The following is an 18,769-nucleotide window of genomic DNA, read 5'->3' as shown; positions in this document are numbered from 1 at the left end:
TCACACAAATTTTTTTTTTTTAATTTTCAAGATGCTGAACTAAAAATTATTTAAACTCCGTCTTTGTGGGAATTAATTCCACATATGATTTCTTGTTTTCATATATTTCCTCATCTAATTTGTCCAATCCCTTATCAGCTGAATTAGCATAGCCATTTTTATCGTGACGTAGGAATCTATTTACTTTAGTGGCTACAGGTTCCACATTATATAACCATCTAATCAATGTTAGATGGGTATTAAACGATTAACTTTTTATTGGTATATTTTTGCTGGGGACTAGCAATGTATTTCCCCTCAGTAAATACCTAACAATGGAATTGACTAGTGAACAAATCCGGCTTATTCCCGATTGGGAATTGGAAAATAATGAAAAAGTATCTTGCCCCAAATTGGAGCCAAAGGTGAGAAAGGAGAACAGTTCCATGCCGTTTGATATAGAAACTGCAAACATCAAAAACCGGATCCACACATGCGTTGAAAAATGTTTGCTTTCCGTAAGTTTTTTCTGAAAATATTTGTGGTAAATTATTAAAAATAACCATGATAATTGTAATATATTGAAATTAATTATGATATAGTAGTAATGAAGTAGTAGTAGTATATTAGCGAAAAAATAGATAAATGTAAACTATGAAAGGAATTTATCAATAACTTAAAGAGATGAAAGGAAATTTTTTTTTCAAGTTGAAAATAAATATTTCCGGAAATAAGAGTAGTAATAAAGACTTATTATAATGATGAGAAAAATACCTAATAATGGTTGGGAGGGGGGGGGGGCGGTCAGTGAAGAATACAAATAAGTATAAAATTTATTTATTAGTGTCAACGCCAGAATTTCTAGGCGCATCATCAGGGCTAAGAACAAAAATACAATATAACAACCAAAGTATAAAAGGATATATAGAATGATTAGAAAATAAGGAATAAGGATCAAGGAAATAAAAATATTAAGTTATGTAATGCAAAAGAAATATGAATATTTTATTTTTTTTAAATAATTATAGTTATGGAAAAAAAAGATAGAGAAAAAAAATATATGTAATTGATGAAATATGTAAGTAAAATACTAGAATAACGAAACAAAATATAAAGTTAAGTAAAACAGAATAAGTAATTAGTAAATAACGTAACGAAACGTTGGCACTAATAAAGAAGTAATTTATTATTTGTGTTGTTCACTGACCACACTCCCAAACATCTTCTTTTCATATAAATACTTATTATATGTCTATACAAAGCCAGAGATTTTAGAAAAAATAATATTTAACATAAAAAATCCTAAATAATAATGGAAAATAAAGAAAAACAAGATCAGATAGTAGCAACCTGGAAATATTCCTTTTATCTCATTAACTTTAATTAATTTAATGATAAATTCCTTGCATAGTTTAGATTTATCCAGTTTTACTACCAGTATGAATATGAAGTGCTTAATTATTTCAAATAAACAAAATTATAATGAGATGTAGATAGTTGACCGTAAATTACTGATTGAAGATGGTCGGGGAGTGCGGTCAGCAAAAAAACATAAATAAACAAACATTATTTATTTATGAGAACGTTTCGACCTGAGTTTCAGGTATTCATGGGGGCTATAGAACAAAACAGATAACAACCATCATTTAGAGAAACATAAAATTGAACAGAAATAGTATACAAACAAAGTCGGAATTATACAAAATATTGAATTGAATAATGCAAAATAATTGATTGATAACCATGGAATTAGACTGCAGCAGATAGATAACAGTGAAGGATAAATATAATATTATGTATTTATTATATCTGTTACTGTATAATTCCAAGGTTATCTATCAATTATTTTGTATTATTCAATTCAATATTTTGTATACTTTTCAATTTTATGTTTCTCTAAATGATGGTTGTTATTTCTTTTGTTCTATAGTTCTGATGAAGACCTGAAACTCAGGACGAAACGTCGGCATAAATAAATAATTTTTTGTTTATTTATGTTTTTTTTTTTGCTAACCGAACCCCCCAACCATCTTCGATTAAACAAAATTACAGGTATTTTAGATGAAGTTTTTTTTTAATTTTGTCATTTTAATCCGTCAGACTATTTCAGTGAGGATAAAGCCTAGCTGATATTAAAGACAATTTAATTAACCATTGATATATCGAGTTTTTGAGAAAATCAATTCCATAAAGTGGCACTTCCGATCAGTCAAACGACTTTTCGTTGTTTATTTTTGCTGGGCTGTTCAAGCACACACTCAGACCATTTTGCGAGGTTATTTGGACTGAGTGGAGCTCAAATCGCTTCATTTCGTCGAAAATTCGAAATTGAAACTTTATACGATCGTAATGATTCCCTTAATATATACACCATATATAATCTCGGTAACCTGGGTGTGTTCGGATTACATAAAGTATTAGGAAAAATGGTGTGAAAAAATTCCAAAAAATCTAGTTAAACTAGACTACACTATCTTAACTGGACTTATATCAACACCTTACAATGCCACAAGACAATCTAAAGAAAAAGACGAAGTAAAGTATACATAATACATTTCTGTATTATGTATGTATTAATATTTATTACATTACTATTATTATTTATTTAATTTTTTGTATTATGTCATTGGAAATTTGACGATTTAATAAATTACTTCTTTTTTTTTTATTGTTTTCTTTTACATCCCCAGTATAATAAGAGATGATTTAATTTGTTAAAACTATGAGATTGTTCATTTATAAGTGAAAAAAATCTTAAATAAAAATAAAAAATACTCTTTGTATGAATTTATTTAAAACGTGATAAAAAAATATATATTATCAAAAAAAAATTGTACTATACATATTTCTACTATTAATTAAATTAGTTTTACAGAACCAAATAATTCATACAATAGATATAATATATTTCTAATTCCAACAAAATATATTATGAATACTTGCATAGAAATTATATTTCCCAATATCGAAGCTATATAAAAATGTCCACTTCCGATTTTTACAATAATTTCAATAACTTGTTAAAAATGTCCTTAAAAAAGAGAACTTTTATTTAAAAACAAAAATGTAATTACTGAGATTACACTGTATAGGTACATGAAAAGTAAAAAATAATGACGTAGTTTTGTGTCGTAATGATACGCCTCTATTTCAAAAACGGCTCGTGCCACTAAATAAATCTTTTTCCCTAACAGTAGATGATTAGCCTTGAATTAGAGGTGATTATGCACCCAATTAAAATGGTGTGGAAGTATTGTTCACCTTTGAACGTGGCAAGCATTTCTTTTTCCGTAGCAAATTGTACTTTTACTGTTGATCATTATTAGTTGGTCTACGGTACTCTCTTTGGAATACGTCCAATACAAAATAGAAATTTTTTTTTTTTAATTTATCTTATGTAATTGATGAAGGAACATGTTCCGGGTGGCGGTCAAAACAGGAACTAAAATAATAAAAAATAAAATGGTGGCAGTAATTCTGAAAATTGAACAATGTATTAATACAAAATGAAATAATGATATTTATTCTATTATTTTATTATCACTCGTATTATTAGAAAATGTTGATCTGAATGGCTTTTGATAGCTAAAATAAGAAATGTAAATATTTGATTGAATGTTTTCAAATACTGCGCCAATTGTACAAATTCTTGTAGAACTTTCTAATTATGAGTTTATCAAACATTCAAAAACATGTTATTTCATTTCTGGCGCTATCTGTTCTACTTTTCGCCTCTCTATCTTTGTGTAAGGTCAGGATACAATTATGAATTATAGCTCATTACAAAGAGGATAAAATGCTGAACATTTCCCTCACACCTCCGATTTTTAGTTTTCAAGTTATTTCATTACAAATGTTTAAAAAAATGTTATTTTATTTCTGACACGCCAATATTACCTCTACCCGATCAATCTGAACTTCCATCTTTATTGTCATTTGAGTGTTCCTTTTCCATCTCACCCACTTCTTGGCCTCTGGGAGCCATTGATTAACTATATATTTTTTTAAATACATATTTAATTGAAGGCAGAAAGCTTAGATAACATCAGCATTACTCTATTTAATTTAAAAGAGATAACATCTTTATAACTAAGCAGTTATACCCCTAGTCAAACCTTTTCCAGTACTGAACCTTTCTATTAATGCATTATAGTGCTCAATTAAATATAATCTATGTATAATAATATCACTTCATAAATCTTAGTGGATCTCAAAATTTTTACAGTACCCTCTAGGAAAAGAAATTATCAAAAATTCAAAGTAGAAAATTTTAAAAACTTGGTTAGATGAAAATACCCCTTCCACTTCTCTCTATGTCACAGCTGGCCAGACTTGTTTTTGTTATCTTGAGCATTAATTTTTTCAATACTTATGTTTATTAAAATAAAAGAAAATAAACAGATTACTGAGTTCAAACAATTTTGTTTTTTAAAACCGCAAAAATTTTTGAAAAGAATGATCAAGCACTAACAGCTAGTTAGGTCTAACAGTTCCAGAGAGAGGCAATTACTTTATTACCACCATAAAAAAATTAAATAAATGACAATCTTCATTATTTAATCATATTCAATAATATTTTTTATATTTATTTATTTTTTACAAATGAGAGATTTGAAATTTTACTTGTTTAATAAAAAATTAATGTTTCGTAGAAATAAGTTTTACTGAACAACAATTCATTAGTTCCTTCCTAAAAAGTTATTTTTTATGGTAATTTTAACTAATAAAATTCTTGATTTCAGGAACTGACCAGTCGGCTGGTGTTTGCTGTAGCAGCGGCAGCCTTTGGATCAGCTTTTCAACATGGCTACAACACTGGTGTTATCAATTCTCCCCAAGATGTAAGATGTTAATTCCAGTTTTGGTCAATTAATCATTACTTTTTTTTTAATAGTAGAGATATAGTTGTACGTATATTTAACATATTAGAGTTCTATCAATGGGTAGATTCTCCACATGTTTGTATCATGTCATAATATAACTTACAGGAAATTTACTTGATGTGTATATATGTATACAGTTGTAAATAACAATAAATCAATTATTAAAAAAAAAAAGATTTAATATAAGAAGAGGATGGTCGGGAATTGCAATCAATGAACAGAAGATTGAAAAATTAAATTTTGGCCTAAGTTATATGTCTTCATCAGGGGTATATAAAAAACTAGGAAATAAGAATAGCATAAACAGTATGAAATATAAATTATTATAATAAATCAAACTTTTATGTAAATAATTAAAAATGAAAATAAATATCTAGAGGTATGTAAGAAACATAGGAATATGTAAGATATAATGAATTATATAAAAATATACACGTAAAGATAACAAAATAAGGAAAATTAAAGTTTAGCATTTAATATAAAATATAAGTTTATAATAAATAATTTTTCTGGCTGTTCGTTTTTTAATAAAATAATAATAATATATCTTCTATTTGGTCATAATATAGTTTTAAAAAAATCCTCATAGAGTGCGCCTAAACAGTCTTCTTTTCTAATGTAATTAATATACATATGTGATAAGACGTTCTTTAGAAAATTTTATTTTTAAATATTTTATGATCATACAAAAAAAAGGTAAAAATTCTATTTTATTTTTACTAAATTCAATAAAATACATAGAAAGGAGAAAAAAATGATAAAAATTTTACCAAAACATTAATTGAAAAAGTAAATTGCCAATTATAAATTAATAATATAAATTTAAATGATTTGAACATAAATTATCAATATTATAAATATTAGAGGAGTGCCCTCTGTCTGCCTAACGGTGGACCAATACCCATTTTAAAAATTATACAACTACGGATATATATTATTATAAAGGGTGGGTATAATACTGCAACTCCGGTTACAGTCTGAATGATTTGATGCAGATAACTCTTTCATTTATTATTTTTTTCAAAAACTTCATTCTAAATCCGTTAAATTCAATTTTTGATGACCCACTTTTATTATTCCTCTTTAATTGTTATAAAAATATTATATGGTGATCAGTAAAAACATTTTTATATAATAGAGAGAAAATATAAATTTTTATTTTGTTACCTTTACTTATATACTTCATATCATATACTTATAGCATTAATTGGTCAATGTATGACATGTCACAATTTCTGGAAGATCACAACACCAAAAATAGTAGAAGGAAAGGTTACCTATGCCATCCTTCCCAGAATCCCGAATTAACAACGATATTATCTTACTTGTGAAGCATTTATTTAAACAGAAAAAGGAGACTTAAGATAAAAAATTTGTTAAATCAAGCAAAATTGGAAAATGGCGTGTTACATATCATTATATTTATTTCTCCTGATGTTCATTTCATTGTTTCATGACTTACACCCACAAGTTTTATGTATCACATAATTTACATAATCCTATATTACCATACTTTTTTCTTCTTTTACTCTTTTTTTTATTCTACTAAATGTTGATTGTATTTTGTATTTTAAATGGCCGACTAATTATGTTGAAACGTTCACACACAGTAAAAAAAATATATTATTTACTTATTTGTGCTCCCTTCAGTGATAGCTTATAATTTTTATTATTCATTCAAAATTCTTCTTATGTTATTATATTTTATTTAACTTTTAAGCAATAGATTGTATTTACTAACTTTAATCTATATTTTCCAGCTTATATCACAATGGATTTCAAACGTAAAGGCAGAGAGAAGTGGCGAGCCAACTACTGAGGGCACTGTAAGCCAATATTCTAATTATTTAAAACCATATTAATAATTTAATTATTTTATTATTAAAAGCTTAAAAACTATTTTAATACTTTCTGATATTTCTAATAACTAATATAATTTGAAAAATACAAAATTATTATTTCACTAGGTGACAATGATATGGTCGATAGCAGTTTCCATATTCTGTGTAGGAGGTATGATTGGTGGCTGTACTGTAGGAATAGTCGCAGATAAGTTTGGAAGGAAAGGGGCCCTGTTGTATAACAATATTTTGGTTGTCATAGCTGCAATATGTATGGGTGAGTATAAAGTATAGTAATTATTTTTTATTGTCTAGAATAAACCAAACCAAGAATATCAATATTAAACAATTTTTGTTTTTCGATTACGTTCCCACTATCATCTCTAAATTTACCTTCATATACAAATTCTAGAGCGATGTGTACATCACACAATTTTCACTTTCACATACTTTGATGGATACCCAACATCCTTGCTCATTTCAAAACAGCAACTTCTTTATTATTTAGGATAGTAATACATACATTTTCATTTGTATATTACTGACTTTTGTGGGTGGCATTAGTTTATTCCATATACTAATTATATTAATTAATTATATTCCATGATATTACTGTTGGGCAGTTGATCCCTACATTACTCTTAATATTTATTAAGTTAAATATATCGGTTTTACTAATGTACTATACCATATCTGTTATACATTTTTATTTATAGATTTCAAATACTTATGAATGTAACATATTTTTGTAAAGTCTGATACTATTAATATACTATCACAATGTTTTTATGATGTCCTTTTCTATATTTGCTTGTGAGAACCACAGTTTTCGAAAGATATGAAAAAATATATTTTTATAGAACCCAGTAGGGTACTCCCGATATTGTTTTTGCTAGCTTTCTATCTGATCTAATGTAATCTTTTTACAATAATCCATGTACGGCAACTTAGTGTCTACTGGCTGACCTGTTGTAATGGCTAATTTAGGCATTTTATCTACTGACTCGTTATCTGAGATTCCTGCATGACCCTTAATCCACATAAATATAATTTATTTATTTCCTTTAATTGCTAGATAATGTTTTTTTATTATTTCCATTTGGCTATTATTGATATTTATGTTTACATTATTATTTAAACTTCCGGTAATTCAATTTTGCCAAAAAAATTGGTTTACATTTCAGAAATATCTGCCAAATATAGAGAGAAATGCTTTATTTGGCCATGCTGCCCAAATACATTGGGTTGCTATAACACACAGCATAACTGGACATATATACAATACATTAATTAATATTTTCCATTTTTCAAACAATAATTAACAATAAACTAAATATAATACACTTCAAATACATTTTTGTTCTTAACAAAAAAATTTTTTCCCCCTATATATTTGTTTTCCTCCTTCTTGCACAAAGCCAAATAACAATTTACCAATTTGTTCAATAGATTATTCTCCCTGTTTCACTCCTTCATACCTCTCCCCTCCAGTGATTCACAACAACCGTTTGATCAATTATGCAAATTAACAGACATAATCAATAGATAGCAACATATAAATAAAGCAGAAACAAAACAATAATAGTAGTAGAACAGTTTGATAAAAAAAATAAATAAATTTAAAAACAACTCATACATAAATTTATAAAACATATAAATGAATAAATATGTTAGAATAAACAAATAAATTGGTTAAAAAAAAAGCTAAGCAAAAAAACAATAATGAATAATACCAGAGTTAATTTACATGCAGGTGATGATGTATGAAACCGAGGGAGTCCAAAATAAAAATTAGTTTATCTTTTTTTTGAGCTAGTCTGTTAGCTAACATAGATAAAACAGTCATTTTGCAGTACTCGGTTAATTTTACTCAGAGGTCATAAAAATATCTATTTCCATTGAAAACAAAGATTCAAAATTTTTCATGACAACAACATTACTTCTCTTACTAAATATTGTATATATAAGTAAATGAAAGCAAAAAGAAACTATAGTCTTACTTATAGTCCTTATAGTAAACAATGAAAATTATCGTGTTGCTGGTTTGGTTAAGATGTTCGATTAACCAAGTATTAGTTAACAAGATATATCATTAAACTAAAAATTAAATTATATTATTTCAAAAATTTTTGAGACAAGGTAATTATTTATTAAATAAATCAAAAATTAGTATCCGATTCAGTCTCAACACTTTATTTTTCACTAGTCCAACGTTTCGGCCATTCTAGCTATCTTCAAGGACATCTTCAATACAATCTCTTCTTCACATTAATTTAAAGTTTCATTTGCAGGCTATTCTACCCAGGTCATTTTCTTTATTATAAGTTACAAGCCTATTTATTTAAAATTTATAATCATTAACATTTAATTTTCCTCTATAAGATTATCAACAATTAAATACACCACCATATAACTATATATAAATATAACCATGATAAATGGTTTGTTATATGGTGGTGTATTTAATTGTTGATAATCTTATAGAGGAAAATTAAATGTTAATGATTATAAATTTTAAATAAATAGGCTTGTAACTTATAATAAAGAAAATGACCTGGACAGAATAGCCTGCAAAAGAAACTTTAAATTAATGTGAGGAAGAGATTGTATTGAAGATGGCTAGAATGGCCGAAACGTTGGACTAGTGAAAAATAAAGTGTTGAGACAGAATTGGATACTAATTTTTGATTTATTTAATAACTAAAAATTAAATTTTTATTATTAATATTTTTATTTATGAATAAATTTAAATTTTTTGTTGATTCAGATAAAATAAATGAGTAGCTTTTCAAGAAAAATGTTTTCTGAAACCCAAAATCAAAATTGTCGTGAGGAATATTTATGATTAAATATCTTATGATTGTTACCCATAGCTCTAAAAGAGGAAGGGAACGAACAAAAACCTATATTAAAATTGTTATTCATAATTGGTAATATAAATCGCAATAATTATCCCTGTCATGCAAAAATTTTTTCAGGTTGTTCGAAGTTGATTTCATCTTATGAACTTCTTATTCTTGGAAGATTTATTATTGGTGTCAACGCTGGATTAAATGCTGGCCTTGCACCAGTTTATCTGACCGAAATATCACCAGTGAGCCTTCGTGGTGCAGTAAGTTAATATAATTGAAGTTATTTGAACATTTAATATTACATACATATCTTATTTTCAATAATATGTATTTATCATTATTTCTTATATTGTTTTTTACCAATTTCCATTTATTTATCATTGTATCAGTTAATATTTTTAGTTTTATTTGACTTTAGATTTAATATTATTATATGAGTATACATGACACATAGAAGAGTAGAATGACTAATATCACAAATCATTCTGATTGTAAATTGAACCAGTATAGTATAACATTCTCAAGAAAAGTTGTTCAATAACTTTTATAAATCGATCTGAGAACTGAGCATTAAAATCATTCACATGTGATTATAGAAGAAATCCTATCACCTGATGATAATCTAGTTAAAAAACTATTAAAAATAATAATAATAAAAATTGGAAAAGTTTTTTTAACTGGTCAACAATTGTTAATAATTTGGTTTGTTATGACCAGACACACATCGACTATGCATTTTGAAAGCAAGAGCTGAAAACCAAAAGTCAGAGAATTCAAATATAATATTAATTTTAAAATGTTGAAATAATAGATAGGAATTCAGTATTCCCACAGTTATATATTAACTCTATGCTAAATTCACATCAATTGAAAAAAATTAAATGTGTACTAACTTGTAGTAAAGGAGATCATGCCAGAAGACTGGAAATTAAAAAATAAAAAAATAGTACTTTTTATGGTCTTTTTATAATACTAAGCCAGGATCAGTGTAGCCTCTAGTTGCAAAACTTTCCCTATATTTTTTTTTATTTGTATTTATTTTGAGGCCTAGTTTGTTACTAGATTTTATGAAGGTAGTTAGTTATATTTTGTTTTCCTATATTATCTTTATTACAGCAAAACGAATTCTGTTACAGTTGGGGACTGTCTATCAGCTAGTAATTACTATCAGCATTGCACTATCACAGATCCTAGGTCTGGCTGCTCTCCTCGGAAGTGAATTGTTATGGCCTGTTCTGTTGGCTCTCACCGTTGTCCCAGCAGTTCTCCAGCTCGCCACCCTCCCGATGTGCCCCGAATCGCCGAAACATGTTCTCCAAAGTACAGGAAATGAACTAAAGGCTAAGCAAGGTAGGTAACTACTAAGTATATATTTATAACCCACATCGACAACCAAGAATTTGATTTAATGATTTTGGCTGATTTATATATTTTTTTAATGTATTTGATTGATTGATTGAATTGACCATAGATGAGGAAAAGATGGAAAGGAAAGGTACATCCAAGAGAGTCGAACACTAATAACTGGTACTCATGTTATTGTGCAGAAGTTTCTATCTGAATATCATGCCTTCTTCAGGACTAAGTACAAACAAGACAACAACCATGTTAAAATTAAAATAAAACAGCATATCAAAAAAAAATATGATAAAAACATTATGAATAAATATAGAAGAAAAAAAAAAGGAAATCAAATTAGTACATGTATGTAAACAATACAAACTAAAATCATGAGAAGAGTAAGAATGAAATATAAAGGAAAATAAAGTGGAATAAAGGGTTAGGAGATAAGAACAATATAAGATAAAACTTACCAACAGTTGCAGAAAATATCACTAAGTGCTGAAAAACTTATTGTGTTATTTTACACATTTTTTGTGTTTTCAAGCTTTCCATTATATTTTTTCTTTCTCGCTTTTCTCATGATTTTCATTTTTATTATTTATATATATGTGGAAGTCTGATTTCCTTCTTTTTTTTTTTTTTTTTAATCTTTTTTTGTATTTTTTATGTTTGTTTTTGATAATATTTTTCTATTTATACTGTTTAATTGTAACATGGTTGTTCTCTTGTTTGTGCTTATCCATGAAGAAAGCCTGAAATTCAGGCTGAAATGATGGAACAAAGAAGTAAATACCATTTATTAGTGGTCAGCTTTCCTGATTGCGCTTCCAACCATCTATTCCTTATGTATGCTTTTTGGTGTACAGAAACCAAAAATGAACTACCTTTTCTTCCATCAAATATGAATTCATGATATATAATTCTAGTGTTGTAGCATAAAAATGTTGAACTAAAAATTTTTATGTTATCATGTAAATCACACCAAATATACAAATCGGCCTCTAATAGGTTAATTTAAATTTGAGTTATAAGACAACGTATTTATGATTGTTCAAATATATTTCTTTCACTTTTTATTGCCATTAAATCTAGCAAATGTTTACTATATTGTTATCATCAGGAACATAAAACATGCCACTCCAACAGTACTAAAACATTTAGATTTGGCCAAAGTACCAGGAATAAAGATTTCAATTTAATTAATTTAATTAAGCTAACAAATTTATTCCCTTTGGTAAATTTTATTTTTTATCTGAAATTGTTTTAACCTTTAATATTTAAAATATAAAATATTACACAGTCTACTTAAAAATATAAAAGGATATTTAAAGACTGCTGTAAGTAACCTTTTATCACATAAATAGAAAAATTTCCTCTCATGCCCTACCCAGATATAAATAGACCATAATAACACATTATACTATATTGTAAATTTAAAATAAAAAATATTATTGTTATAGTTCTAACTTGGTTGAGAGGAGATTTGGATGTTCACGAGGAGATAGAAGCAATGAAAAGCGAAGGCGGAGATAAGATTTCCTTGCGCCAAATCCTCAGTGACCCCTCTTTAAGAGCACCTCTCTTCATCTCCGCAGCTCTCATGCTCGCACAGCAATTTTCTGGAATCAATGCTGTAAGTATTAATGCTGTATTACCATAACAGATAATCATTTATCATAAAACATTATGCCTAATTTGGAGATAGAATTATATGCCAAAAAAAAGAGTATGGGAAAAGGAAGACTCTATTGTCAGCAAAGAAACGAAGGAGGTTGAACAGCATAGAAATTTTGTCGAGATAAGTCATGGAAGAATGAAACCAAATGAGTAAATTTAATTGAAGCCAAAGTCAATGGCTACAATAGCGGTCCTAAGTACATAATATTTTATGCTTATCACATTTTGGTGTACCTGCTACTTATGTGAATCACTAACAAAGAACAGTGTAATATCAGTAATCCGGAACTAATTGATACAGGGGGATGTTCGGATTACTGAAAAGTTCAGATTACAGAAGTAATTGGAAAAATGGTGTAAAAATATTCAACAATATGATTTAAATTGTTAAAATTATAAGATTGTTCATTTATAAGTGAAAACAGTATACATAAAAATAAAAAATACTCTTTGTATGGATTTATTTAAAATGTGATTAAAAAAAAAAAAAAAAATGAGTTTACCAACAAAATTTGTATTATATATATTTCTAATTTTTATTAAATGAGTTTTACAGAATCAAATGATTTATACAATAGATATTATGTATTTCTAATTCCAATAAAATATATTATGAACACTTTCATAGGAATTAGATTACCCGTAATCGAAACTGTTTATTTTAACTAGAATACGATACAGTCGTTACAACATTAAAAAAAAATGTTAAATAATGCAAACAAACGAGAGAATGAATTAGAAAAAAATAAGTAAGTGTACACACTCAGTCAAGTAAATTGAATTTAACTAAAAGTTTCTCCTGTTAGGTATCTAATTATATCAACAAAAAATAAAATTAAAGTATTTATTGGTAATGAACTGAGAATTAAAATTTAATTTTCAAATAGTCAAAAACCAGTTTCTTGGGATTGCCTATAAAATTTTAAATTGTGAATACCAACTTAAAGTACTTCAGAGATATAAATATTAAGATACATGTATTAATATCGTAAAATTTATTGTACATAATTATATTTTAACGACTGTCAAACAAAACAGATTACCTCGTGTCATGATCTATTCACATTTAATTGTGTTAACGAATATCAGTTTCTTATAAAAGTCACAAATTAACTGTTATATTTGATTAATTAAGATTAAACAAGAATTTTTTTAGAGAGCAATTTTTATTCAACTGCTGTGTAACAATTTTTACCAGATAGTATTTTGAAATAAAAATTGTGCCATAACAATCATCCTTTAATTTTGAAAATAAAAATTGTGAAGTAACAGTTATTCTGAAATTTATGGAGAAAAAAATTAATAACAATTTCGGACTTTGATTTTAACCCATTTATAAAAATTAATCTCATTGAAACTTGTATTTATTAATTACGTACATAATAGTTATTAAATTATTTCCAATTTTATTTGACTTTAATGCATTATTTTCAGGCCATGTACTATTCAACTAATATATTCAAGAGTGCTCAACTGTCAGAGACCGCAGCACAATACGCTACTCTCAGCATGGGAGCGATGAACTCAGCAATGACCGTAGTATCTCTTGTACTTGTAGAGAAAGCTGGAAGAAAGACATTGTTATTGGTTGGTTTTAGTGGCATGCTATTGTCAACACTTCTTCTTGTATTTTGCCTTTTGAACACGGTTAGTATATATTTTCTCATAAATATTAGCCTTTTTTTTGTTTTTTCATGACAATATATAGTTAGAAATGCTGATATTCAAGAACTATTACTAAGAAAATTATCAGAGTCTTTTCAATTTATAAACTGTTATAGAGCATAAAATCGTTACCGAGCATAAATTGAACTAATTTATTTTTATTTGTACCCCTTTCTGAAAACTAAGAAGTTTAAATACAGTTTTTTTGACTGAATAATAACCATTATTTGGTAATAGACTTAAATATTCGCTAATACTTTATAAATTGCTCTGAGTTGAGCGCTCTACTGCTTGTAAAATATTTTGTTTTTTTTATGATATACATAAATGATTGACCATATTTTTAAATGGTTAAATATATCTAAAAAAGATGCAAAACAACTAAAAATATGTTGTTTTTTCATTTATCTCTAAATTTATTCAGAGTAGTTGATTTCCTACACATCTTAAGTTGAGTCAGTTGGGCTCCAAATGATCGATTCATCCATTGCCTCTCTGTTGTGAAACTTTCAATCAAAGAATATACCCTCAATGTATTCCATTGTTTTATGTGAAGGAGATGATATCATAGAAAAAGGAAATCATAGATATTAGACTCATTTTTCATTTAAAATCATTCTGTTACTGCCATTTGAGGAATCTCTATTTACGTTCCCACCTACAACCCTGATGAAGATCTACAACATAGGTCAAAACATCGGCAGAGCATAAATAACAAGTTATTACTATTTTCTCTTCCTTCTTGACCGCAGTTCTGACCGTTTCCTTCATATTAACTTATGATCAATCATCCAACTAGTATAACTAACCATTTCTATCTCTATATTGTCTAGCAGGCAATTATTACAAAGATGCAGTATATTTTAAACTAAATGATATTATTATGATTAGTTTTAATTACAAATAATAAATTATAAGTAAATTTAAATAAAATAATTTCAAGACCAAGACCTGTAAGTGAACAATTTTGAAAAGTTTAATTCCATAATATATGATATAATATATTTATTTATATATAAATTAACAATTTTTTATTTTTACAGCAAATTGCATTTGTTTCCTACCTCTCGGTAGTAGCCGTCCTGCTTTTCGTACTTTTCTTTTCAATCGGACCAGGCTCCATTCCTTGGTTTATCGTAACTGAATTGTTTACACAAGCGGCGAGGCCAGTAGCAACATCGGTAGCAGTAACTGTCAACTGGTCTGCTAATTTTATTGTCGGCATTGGATTTTTGCCACTTGAGGTGAGTGCACTAGAAAATTAAAAAAATATACATATAAAAATGGTATAAATTATATACCCATAATAGATAGGATTATTATTAGAGACCGGATTTTCATGCAGTTGCATCTTTCGTTTCTTAGCCTATTCTACCAACCCTCTACATGAATATATCTATACATTTTTAATCAAATTTTTTAAAATTTTAAAGCAAAGTGGAAGTACATGTTATTTAAAATTTTAGGTGAAATTAGAAATGGAGTTGTGCTTGGAAGAATATTTTTAATTACTCCTTTCTACAAAGTGGCTTGCATATTTTGTCTAAAACTTAAAATTGAGAAGTTGAAAAATTGTATTCTAGCCTTCATTATAGGAATATAAAATCATTTAATACAATTAGCTTTCTCGTAGCTCTTTAATTATGAACAAACTTTTAGGTTTCTAATCAGAGTAGTTTAGTTCTTTTATTTATTTTTGCATAAATGTATAGAGTATTAAATGAGTTTAATTTAATTCAAACAAGTTTTCCATATACTAATGTTATAAATTAAACAAACAAGTTATCATTTCATGATTTGTGTGTTTTATCCATACTTTAAGTTTTACTGCATGATTTTTGATTTTTTACTGTACATTTTCTGGTGTTTTACTGCATGAAAATCCAGTCTCTATTCATTACAAAACAATTGTATTTCATTGAAGTTTATAATCACTGAGTTAACTTAAGGAATTTTTACTTTTTATGTAATAATATAAAATTTAACTTGGTTAATTAAATGCAAATAGTACTTTGTCAATAAAATGATAATAGATAATAGAAAGATAGTACAAAAGTATCCTGTGTACATACTTTTTTTAGACAAAAATCATATTCTTTAAGAAAATTACCAATGAAAGCAATTTTATTATATCTTCTTAAGATTGGCATAAATTGGCATTATTTGAAATTATTCATTAATGTAATAATCATACTTTCTTTTTTTGTTTTAGCAACTCATTGGAAGCTATGTTTTCTTAATATTTGCAATTCTACAGTTCGTATTCATCATTTTCATATTTAAAAAGGTTCCAGAAACTAAAAATAAAACTACAGAAGAAATTACAGCAATGTTCAGAACAGCTAATTACCAAGGATAATAAAATTTAGAAGTCTTCCTTTTGATGAGGTTTGAACTGATACAAAATGGCTGAACTGTACCATAAGTTCTACCAACCTAACAGTTTTTAATTTGAAACATTCTGAGATGATTGTCAAATATTTTATTCATTATTACAATATTTTTTATGTTAAAACTCATTTGATTGTTTATTTGAAGAAATTTTAAAATACAAAATAAGAATCATATTCTATAAATATGTGTGTATCAGATAAATGAATCATTGATATAGATCTGAAGAACAACTGACAATTAAATAAATAAATGTTTTTATTTATAAATGTTAGAGAGACATTCTCCATCTGTCTCTGAAAAGTAAATGTTGTTTTGTTTAAAAGTTATAGTTAATTGTTAGTTATTAATTTTGTATAATGCTTCATATAATCAAAAATATTCCAATTTCATAATGATAAATAGAAATTATTTTGTCTCAAAAGTTGAAAGATTTTTGAAAAGAATTCCATTTAAACATTTCAATTGTTTTTTAAAGTTCTTTCAACATTTATTTTAATCAGATTTTTAAGGTTTTTTAAAAAAAAAAATTATAGATGCTGGAAGCTATGCTTCAGACTCATGAAATTAAAATTGATTATCACCTAAATTCTGTTTTTGAAGGCAGAAGAATCCTTCATTGTTAATTTAATTATGTTAAGATTGTAGATCAGTCATAACTTGATCATTATTTTAATTTAATTTTTTAAGAATATTGAATAATTTAATTAATACTTCCTCAGGTTTTATTTTTATTTTAATAATTTATTATTTATATAAAATTTATTACAATTGAAAGTTAGTAATTTACTGATTATCCTCTCTAAACACAAAAATATTCTTCAATGCTACTATGCTTCTATCGGATCATTCGATTCTAAGATTTATTTATTTAGACCAAATGATCTGGCTTGAGCTTATGTAACAAATTAAGGCCTTATGATTCCTTGTAAGTTTCTTATTTATAATGAAATTCATATTGCTATTATGATATATTCTTATAAACTTAAAATATATCTATAATAAAATTAAAAAATAATCAAAATTAAAGGAAGTTTACCAATTTTACTTAGAGATAATGTTTAATATTTACAAATGTACATACTATACTAAAAGTCTGCATAGATAAGTAAGCCGGTAAGAGAAATATTTTACACAAATTATTTTGCTATTTCATTTTGATAAAAATATTTATAAATATTTTATTAGAAAAAAACATTCTTTATAAGTAATACTCATAAAGACAAAATGACTGAATCTGTGAAACTGTAATATATTTTTACATTTTATATTAATTATTTTTAGACTGTTTTATGTTTTTATATTTATAAGATCTCATTTTTACTGGTATAAATAAAGTTTTAAAAAAGATGTTCATATTGTTTTTATCTTAGCACCTTGTATTTACTTTCCTTCCTTTAAGTAATATTGAAAATGAACATATTCACTAATTATTACATCATTTAATTTTTATTTTAATTCACTACCAGTTAACTAATTACAATAAATTAGAGATGCTTCTTGTTGTAAATTATATTATTTATCAGCATGACAGTCACAGAAAGCTTTGGTTACCCAAAATTCTAAACATCTTTTCCTAGACCAATCTGTTTGAAATTTAACCAATCCTCTTCCAACAAGAGGTCCTTCCAACAAATCTGTCATAGGTCTTTTTATTTACAATCAATCCGTTTGCCACATGTCCAATCTTCTATTATTTGACACATTATAAACCTTCATATTTTTTACACTCATCTGAAATTTTAAGACCCAAAAATGTTAGCAGAAGTAAAACAATAGTCTTATAATTTCAAATTCTGATTTCAGCTTTATCTGACACTAGCTCACTGTGATAGAAATTTTGGGGAAATTATGGCTCACGAATTGCCATAATTCAGTTTGCATCTTCTCTCCTATCTTATTGCTGATCACTGAACCAGACATTTAAAATCAGGGATTAGAAAGTATGGATTGCCATTACTTGATGCTATGACAAAAACAAGTTCTTGCAGAATACTTTCTTTTTTTTCATCATTTGTCTCTGAACACACATGCGAACACTGCATGATTTCTTTAATTAAAGTGGGACTCCATTTAAGTTTCTTAGATTATACCAGTTAAAGGAATTGAAAAATTTCACATTTTTTTTTTTTTTTTT

At 26.7% G+C, this 18,769-nt stretch overlaps 1 protein-coding gene across 4 annotated transcripts in view; it reads left to right on the top strand.

The window, feature by feature from the left end:
• The window catches only part of LOC106688002 (solute carrier family 2, facilitated glucose transporter member 1), a 112,321-nt gene extending 94,335 nt beyond the window's left edge, over positions 1 to 17,986 (top strand). For 3 of the 4 annotated variants that reach the window (XM_014432258.2, XM_014432259.2, XM_014432260.2), the window contains 9 exons: positions 4,722 to 4,820; positions 6,623 to 6,688; positions 6,830 to 6,980; positions 9,682 to 9,815; positions 10,692 to 10,905; positions 12,360 to 12,532; positions 14,011 to 14,223; positions 15,285 to 15,485; positions 16,454 to 17,986. In XM_014432258.2, coding sequence (XP_014287744.1) covers positions 4,722 to 4,820; positions 6,623 to 6,688; positions 6,830 to 6,980; positions 9,682 to 9,815; positions 10,692 to 10,905; positions 12,360 to 12,532; positions 14,011 to 14,223; positions 15,285 to 15,485; positions 16,454 to 16,600 — 1,398 coding nt within the window. In that variant the 3' untranslated portion in view covers positions 16,601 to 17,986. Of the gene's footprint in view, positions 1 to 299; positions 498 to 4,721; positions 4,821 to 6,622; positions 6,689 to 6,829; positions 6,981 to 9,681; positions 9,816 to 10,691; positions 10,906 to 12,359; positions 12,533 to 14,010; positions 14,224 to 15,284; positions 15,486 to 16,453 lie in introns of those variants that run through there. The other variant, XM_067047734.1, reaches the window with a different exon arrangement.
• Positions 17,987 to 18,769: the final 783 nt, after the last annotated feature.

The sequence above is a fragment of the Halyomorpha halys genome, unplaced genomic scaffold (genome assembly GCF_000696795.3).
Source record: "Halyomorpha halys isolate HHAL.00 unplaced genomic scaffold, Hhal_1.1 Scaffold1036.1, whole genome shotgun sequence".
NCBI classification, from domain to species: Eukaryota; Metazoa; Arthropoda; class Insecta; order Hemiptera; family Pentatomidae; genus Halyomorpha; species Halyomorpha halys.
Note: the sequence above shows the minus strand (reverse complement) of the source record. Positions and strands in the feature narration are given on the sequence as shown.